Source organism: Cebus imitator, unplaced genomic scaffold, assembly GCF_001604975.1.
Source record: "Cebus imitator isolate Cc_AM_T3 unplaced genomic scaffold, Cebus_imitator-1.0 Scaffold228, whole genome shotgun sequence".
Classification (NCBI taxonomy): Eukaryota; Metazoa; Chordata; class Mammalia; order Primates; family Cebidae; genus Cebus; species Cebus imitator.
Window position 1 is genome coordinate 1,074,756 of NW_016107543.1, and position 8,485 is coordinate 1,083,240.

Consider the following 8,485-nt stretch of genomic DNA (forward strand, 5'->3'; position numbering starts at 1 on the left):
AAAGCACCACAGCTGAACCCAGTCCCTCCTCCTCTCCCAAACCAGTCATTCCACTCGGCACCGGCCAAAAGACAGAAAAGCTACTTCTAGCCTCTCCTGGGAAGAGATAGCTTTCTTTTTTTTCTTTTTTTTTTTTTTTTTTTTTAATAAGTAACTTCATTGTTTTCTCTTTTCCAAGATGGCCGATGTTATGGTTTTCTACGAAGTCAGTGCTTACTTAGCTCACTAACAGCGCTGCTGTTGGCGGCTGCGGCTGCTGCTGTGGCAGGATTTTCAATGTGGTGTGTTTTCAAGCCTCACTCACTCATCCTCTCATTCCCAAACATTCAGCATCCGTGCACACTCCTCACTTCCAGGTTTTTCAAAAGATTGGAGATTTCCAGTGGGGGTCCTCAGGTTATCATCCCAATGGTGACAGATCTGAAAACAGATGGGAAAAAAAAAGTCAATCTCTGAGATCACATAAACTGAATGGAATTTGTCAATTTTTCAAGGATTGACACTCTTCTCTTCCTTTGTGCCATCGACTCGCTCTTATCAGCACCTACATCAGACGGTGGGAGGGAAACTCAAAAGAGCCAATTTTACTGAGATCTGCATGGTAAGATAACTAATTAAGAGGGAAAGAAATTAAAACTATATTTCAGTCTGGGTGCAGTGGCTCACGCCTATAATCACAGCACTTTGGGAAGCAGAGGTGGGCAGATCACGAGATCAAGACCTTCCTGGCTAACACAGTGAAACCCTGTCTCTACTAAAAATACCAAAAATTAGCCAGGCGTAGTAGTGCATGCCTGTAATCTCAGCTACTCGGGAAGTTGAGGCAAGAGAATCACTTGAACCGGGAGGTAGAGGTTGCAGTGAGCCAAGATCACACCACTGCACGCCAGCCCGGACAACAAAGCAAGATTGTCTCAAAAAAAAAAAAAAAAAAAGACCTCGTCTCTAAAAATAGTAAAAATTAGCCAGGCATGGAGGCGCTTGCATGTAGTCCCAACAATTTGGGAGGCTGGGACAGGAGGACCACTAAAGCCCAGAAGCTGGAGGCTTCTGTGAGGTATGATTGTACCACTGCACTCCAACCTGGGTGACAGAGGAGACCCTGTCTCCAAACAAATTGCATTTCAAAATATGAGCCAAGGCCTGGCATGGTGGCACACGCCTGTAATCCCTGCACTTTGGGAGGCCAAGATAAGCGGACCACCTGAGATCAAAACCAGCCTGGCCAACATGCTGAAATCCCGTCTCTACTAAAAAAAAAAAAAGCCTATAAATCCCAGCACTTTGGGAGTCTGAGGTGGGCAGATCACCTGAGGTTAGGAGTTCAAGACCAGCCTTGCCAACATGGTGAAACTCTGTCTCTACTAAAAATACAAAAATTGGGCTGAGCGCGGTAGCTCACACCTGTAATCCCAGCACTTTGGGAGTCCGAGGCAGGTGGATCATGAGGTCAAGAGGTCAAGACCAGCGTGGCCAAGATGGTGAAACCCTGTCTCTACTAAAAATACAAAAAAAAATCAGCCAAGTACAGTGGCGGGCACATGTAATCCCAGATACTTGGGAGGCTGAGGCTGCAGTGAGCCAAGATCATGCCACTGCACTCCAGCCTGAGTGACAACGCAAGAGTCCGTCACACATACACAAAAATTAGGTATAGTGGCTTGTGCCTGTAGTCCCAGCTACTTGGGAGACTAAGGCAGAAGAATCACTTGAACCCAGGAGGGAAGAGTTATAGTGAGCTAAGATGGCACCACTGTACTCCAGCCTGGGCAATAGAGCGAGATTGTCTCAAAAAAGAAAAAAAGAAAGTTAGTCGGGTATGGTGGCATGGCATGCACCTGTAATCCCAGCTATTCGGGAGGCTGAGACAAGAGAGTTGCTCAAACCTGGGAGGTGGAGGTTGCAGAGAGTCAAAATTGTGCCACTGCACTCCAGCCTGGGTGACAGTGAGACTCAATCTCAAAAAGAAACACACAAACACATACACACAATCAAAAGTAGGAGCCAGACAACTTTGCCTTTGGAAATCTTCTGTAGAGCTAGGCAATGTCTAAAAGCACTGCTGTAAAGAGGAGGGCATGAGGAAAAGAATAAAAAACAGAAAAGAGAATTGGGGGAAATGACATTACTGATGATTTTATTAGGACCCAAAATACTGTGGGAATTTCAGTGAATTCCAATTATAAAAGTTATATTCTCCATCACTATGAGGAGTCAACCATTTGGCTCAAAGAAAAACTGAGGTTGCCTGACCCAGAAGCACCTAAATGGAAAAGAGTACAAACAAAAAAAAAAATGCCAGAAGGCAGTGCTTGCCAGAATGGCCTAAAGAAAACAGAACTCCCCTCCTCCAGGAAGTAGAAGAGGACAGTAGAAGCAAGATCTTACCAAGCTTGGTTCTTCAGTTTCCTCAGTTCTTTTGTTGCCCATGTAGCAAGGGTTTTTGCTTTGTTAGTCTTCGATCTCCGCCCTTCAGTTAACAATTCATGAATCATTGGCCTAGCTTCTACTAATTTCAGTACATCCTTCCCAAATGCTGTACATAAGTCCCTGTGCAAAATAAACATAGCTGAGAATGAGCTCTTGGCCCCATACCAGTATGTTTTGAGCCTTCCAAACCAGTGCTAAGCTGACTATGGGTTTCTTAGCAAATTTCAGAGATAAATAAAACCCTCAATAGAGGTCACTAAACAGAGGCAATTTGTTGATCAACATCAGAGTTTAATGGAGTGCAATAGAGACCTTGAGGGTCTGGAATAAATATCACATAAACACTCAAAACAGGACATAAAGGGTTCTACAAAGAAGAAATCTCTGTGCCAAAGAAGTGAATTGTTGCTATCCACGCTACTCTCAAAATTACTTACTACGTGTTTTCTCATTTTCCGTGAGTAGTTCTATTCAGCTCTTAGAAGCAGGGTATAACTTACCCTATTAGTCCAGCAGCACAAGCTACTACTCCATCTGTATGATCCTCATCTCCAGCAATATGGTCAATGAAAGACAGAATAAATTCTACTCTGGGTTGTACCAGCATCACATCCGCTACAAAAGAGAGAGAAGGTCTGATGCAGCTGTCCCTCATATGACAGGACTACATCCTTTTTCAAAATTTCCAACTATTATAACCCTATCAACAAGGTCCAAGCTGGATAACTAGATGCACAGCACAGTTATATCAAATTATTCTTCCTTTGATTAATGCGTCATTCCCTCAAGTCAACAGAAGAGACAGATATTCCTTTTCCTACAGGCAAATATAGAAGAAACAAATTTAACTTTTTCCTGAGCTAATGATACCAAAGGTTACATAAAAAATTTCCCCAATCAGCCACAAGAACAAGTAATGGGAATTCTGATTCCCCAAAACTCCGATTTAGCTTGCAGGGGTGGGAAGGGGGTAGGGGACCTTCCACTCATAGTTGACACCAGAAGCATTTATGGGCCCCCCAACACTCTTGCTGAATCGCATCCCTTGCAACGCTCAAGATATATGAGAAAAAAAAGCAGAGGGCAGGGCACAGTGGCTCACGCCTGTAATCCCGTAATTTTGGGAGGCCAACTGACTGAGCTCAGGAGTTCGACAGCAGCCTGGACAACATGGTGAAATCCCATCTCTACTAAAATACAAAGCCAGATGTGGTGGTGCATGCCTATAGTACCAGCTACTCGGGAAGCTGAGGCATGAGAATCTCTTGAACTGGGGAGGTAAACTGGGGAGGTGAAGATTACAATGAGCCACAATCATGCCACTTGTACTCCAGCTTGGGTGACAGAGTGAGACTGTCACCAAAAAGCACAGTGGCTCAAGCCTGTAATCTCACCACTTTGGGAGGCCGAGGAGGGCAGATCACTTGAGGTCAGTAGCTCAAGACCAGCCTGGGCAACAAGGCAAAAACCTCGCTTCTACTAAAAACACAAAAATTAGCTGGGCGTAGTGGCAGATGCCTGTAATTGCAGCTACTCTGGAGGCTGATACAAGAGAATCACTTGAACCTGGGAGGTGGAGGTTGCAGTGAGCCAAGATCACACCATTGTACCCTAGCCTGGGCGAGAGTAAGACTCCATCTCAAAAATAAATAAATAAATTAAATTAAATAGAAAGAAGCAGAGCAAAAATAATCATCTATAGTCTTCCCCAAGCCACTCACTTCATTAGGGCACTGCTCCCCCTTCTCCCTGCCTTTAAGCAACAGGTGCTAGTTCACAAGCGAGCTACAGAATGACAGACATAGCCCATCTGACTAAGTGCACACTGGCCAGTGGATGAAGGGTTGTATACTCAACGGTGTACGTTTTCCTGATCCCCCTTCAATCCCTGGACAATTCCGGTATAGGCTTCCAAGCAGCTTTCCCTTAGTTCATTCAGATAATCCACCATGTCATAGTCTGACTGTAAGACACAAAGAACAAAGAACAGAACCGACATTGTGCTGATCACCTTTAGCTGCATGTTTGTCAATAGTCCCTCCAATTTCAGTTGGACTTAAAGAATAGCCAAGATAGCTTCAAGCTTACCTTGTCCACCTGGGCTTGGGAGGCCTGCTGAAGAGTATTCAATACAACCTCTAAGTATTTTTTAAACTCTCCACCAATAGCAAGGGCAATATCACCAAACACTGACAGAATCTGTGGCTTCACAGACCTGTGGACGTTCTCATTCTGACAAGGAACAAAAGGAAAAGTGAATAAAAATAAAAACTTGTTTGGTCCAAAGGTTCAAGAAACTCATTTCTAACAAGCAACTATTGATTTTAAATATTTGGATGGTCCTTTATAGCTTACACCACCTTTCCCATTTGCACCTCACATTAATTCTAAGAAGCTAGCCCAGGTACTGTCATTCTCGCTTTACACATGAAAAGACTGACTTAAGAGTCAATCCAGTGACTCGTCTGAGAAAACAGAAGCAAAGTAGCAAAGCTGGGTATAAACCTTAAAGGCGCACACAATAATTAATGATGGCTATCTCTGGAAAGAGGTATAATATACAAATGGTCCCCTACTCATGATGGTTTGATGATTTTTCCACTTTAAAATGTGTTTATTTGGACCTACCTCCATCATAAGTCAAGGACCATTGTATTTACTTTTCCTCTGCATTTTACTGTTTTAAAAATCTCTAGTAGAACACATGTTCCTTTAATTAACTTTACAATCTTTTGTGGCCAGGCGCAATGGCTCACGCCTGTAATCCCAGCACTTTGGGACGCTGCGGTGGATGGATCATGAGGTCAGGAGATTGGGGCCACCCTGGTCAACATGATGAAACCCTGCCTCGACTAAAATTACAAAAATTAACCAGGCCTGGTGGTGTGCGCCTATAATCCCAGACACTTGAGAGGCTGAGGCAGGAGAATCGCTTGAACCCGGGAGGGAGAAGGTGCAGTTTAGCTGAGATTGCACCACTGAACTCCAGCCTGGTGACAAAGCTAGACTCCGTCTCAACTTTACAATCTTTCTTTAACATAATCTGTGAAATGAACAACTCCTCTCTTTATAAGCCCACAGCCAATGTTCTAGAAACTTAGAGCTCCCTGTAACTAATGTTGATTTTTTTTTTGGTGGTGGGAGGAAACAGTTTCACTCTTTTCCAGGCTGGAGTGTAATGGCGCGATCTTGACTCACCGCAACCTCTGCCTCCAAGGTACGAGTGATTCTTCTGCCAAAGCATCCCAAATAGCTGGGATTACAGGTGCCTGCCACCACGCCCAGTTAGTTTTTGTAGTAGAGATAGGGTTTCACCATGTTGGCCAGGCTGGTCTTGAACTCCTGACTTTGTGATCCACCTGCCTCAGACTCCCAAAGTGCTGGGATTGCAGGTACGAGCCATCGCAGCTGGCCTGATGTTGACATTTAACTATCTTTCCAATTGTTGATTTCTTCAAAGACTGGTTAATTAGATTGTGTGTAGACACTCACCCCCAAATTTTCCAGAAGCAGCTGCATCACCTCGTCACAGAAAGGTATGATGTTGGATTGCAGGGCACGGCATAAGTCTCCCACTAAGCCCACAGCTGCCAAACAAACCTGCCAAGAATCAAGGATATAATCTTCTAACAGAAAGGCTGCCTGCTGGGTAAGATATTACTTTTACCTAGCTGCTGGACCTTTATCACTTGAACCTAAAGTCAAAGGAGAAAACATCTTCCCTCTGCCTAATTTTTTTAACAACCAATACAGCAGGAAGTGAACAAAGACTATCCGAGAGATATAAAAGAAAAAAAGTTAAAAAAAAAAAAAAAAAAAAAGCCTTGCTCTCCAGGGTGCTGATAACTTTATAGCTGCTCCTGCATCAGTACTGTCTAGGCAAATAAATAGTCATCTTGTGAGCCTTTATCTGGTGCATCTAATAACTTGTTTTTCATGGACTACTTCCAGTTCAAATGCTCAGGCAATGAATAAAGCAGCTTGCCTTTTGGGACAATGTATAAGGAAAAACTACCTAAGGTGTAAGAACCTGGTTTTATCTGCACTACAGTGACTATCAGGTATAAATGAGAATATATTATTTTGAAAAGCATATCCTACCTGGTACTCAGCATAATTTTTTAATCCAATGCCCAGGAAGGGTTTAAACGCCTCCATGTACTTGAGGAATTCACCGCCCAACACTGTAATGAAACAAACTATTAGTCAATGACAGCACCACAGGGTTACAGAGTAGGCCAAAATAACACATCCTACCTCTCCCAAAATGTACTCACTCCACTCAACAGGTCAGGTGGAATGTGAGTCAGTTACTGATTCTATCATGAAGACATTGAAGGCTTACATAAGCCACATTTATTATTGCTGGAAAGGCCCTAATTTTTATGCCACAAAGACAATGCTAACTCTCCACAGAATACGGCTTTACTCCGCTAATACAATAAAATGGTATGGACCTCAAGGAATATTGAGGTTAATTTTAAATGGGCTGAACCAGCAATACTGCCTCTTGTCCACCCCCTCATCTGATAATAACGTGTCCTTTCTGCAGGCCGGCTTCAAAGCAGGGTCCTTCAGCAATCCCATCAAGGGCTTAACAAGCCACGGTAAGGAAAAGCAGCACTGGGCTTCAGATCCAAATCAGCCACTACAGGAGCCAAAATTAACTTCCTTGCCCTTTCAGAAGGGTGGTCAAATGTTGACAGACCAGTTGGACATAGACTGTTTATGCCAAAAATAGGTCTGGTCCTCAGGAGAGTGGTCCTTAGGTAAATGGCCTTAGTAATGTACTTACAAGCCACCCCTGAAGAGGCATTCCAGATTCTTTAAGTGCTTTGTAATGGCCCTTCAAAGAGTCTTAAGTCAGATATGGCTTCCCTAAAGCAATGTTACAGGCATACGTGTAAAAATCAGAAAATCAATTCCTAGAATGTGCTCAATGTTTCATTTTATCCCATACTAGGCACCATGGTGTGTCAATCTGAGCCCAAAGCATTACAACCCAAACCAGGTGATACCAAGTACCAGGAAAGAAAATAGAAACTTTTGGCTGGGCACAGTGGCTCATGCCTATAATCCCAGCTACTCAGGAGGCAGAGGCAGGAGAATCGCTTGATTGTGGGAGGTGAAGGTTGTGGTAAGCTCATGTTACTGTACCCCAGACAGGGCAACAGCAAGACTCCGTTTCAAACAAACAAACAAAAAAACACTCAGCCAATCTTAGCTGCAAACTGACTCCACATTTAAACAGATTGACAAGGCAGGTAAGGCAGTTATACAAATTTATACTTAAGTTCAATCTAACTTTGAAGTGACTCATGCCCCAGTAAAAGGACTATGCTTTCTGTAGTTAAAAATTCTTTAACGTCCTGGCATGGTGGCTCACATCTATAATTCTAGCGCTTTGGGAGGCTGAGGCAGGAGAATCACTTGACTCAGGAGTTTGTGACCAGCGTGGGCAACATGGCGAAACCCCGTCTCTACCAAAAACATACAAATTAGTCAGGCATGGTGGTGTGCATCTGTAGTCTAAGCTACTGGTGTGTCAGGGGCGGGGGGTGAGGGTGGGGCTCAGGTGGAAGAATCACTTGAACCCAGGATGTGGAGGCTGCAGTGTGCCAAGATCACGCTACTGCACTCTAGCCTGGGTGACAATTATTTAAGGCCATTGAAATGCCTGCATTCTAAAGACATTCCCTGACCAGACGGTATTTTTCACCGACCTTCCACCAGTGTGCTAACTGCCATCAGGGCATCCTCTTGTACTCCCCCAGACCCAGCTGTGCTTTGGAACATCCTTAACAGGGAGGCCATGACCACATCAGAGATCTGCAATGCATCTTGATGTTGCACTTTCCGAAGAACATTCTGTGAAATGAATAAGAGTTCAAGATCAGTTGATTCCAAATCTCCCAATCAGAACAGTATACCTTCCTTTTACAAATCAATTCAGTCCTTTTTTTTTTTCTTTTGCGAATGCCAAATGTACTTTTTATACTCAAAAACTCTGATAATACCAATCATTAGCAATACTTTTTTTTTTTTTTTTTTTTTT

The 8,485-nt window shown here is 43.6% G+C and overlaps 1 protein-coding gene across 1 annotated transcript in view; it reads right to left on the reverse strand.

Moving 5' to 3' along the window:
* Positions 1 to 145: 145 nt before the first annotated feature.
* KPNB1 (karyopherin subunit beta 1) overlaps positions 146 to 8,485 on the reverse strand; it is a 32,857-nt gene continuing 24,517 nt past the window's right edge. Inside the window, exons 14-21 of the mRNA XM_037727336.1 lie at positions 8,154 to 8,298; positions 6,532 to 6,614; positions 5,923 to 6,030; positions 4,519 to 4,662; positions 4,288 to 4,393; positions 2,931 to 3,045; positions 2,389 to 2,550; positions 146 to 420 (exon numbers count right to left, since the gene is read on the reverse strand). Coding sequence (XP_037583264.1) covers position 420; positions 2,389 to 2,550; positions 2,931 to 3,045; positions 4,288 to 4,393; positions 4,519 to 4,662; positions 5,923 to 6,030; positions 6,532 to 6,614; positions 8,154 to 8,298 — 864 coding nt within the window. The 3' untranslated portion in view covers positions 146 to 419. The remainder of the gene's footprint in view (positions 421 to 2,388; positions 2,551 to 2,930; positions 3,046 to 4,287; positions 4,394 to 4,518; positions 4,663 to 5,922; positions 6,031 to 6,531; positions 6,615 to 8,153; positions 8,299 to 8,485) is intronic.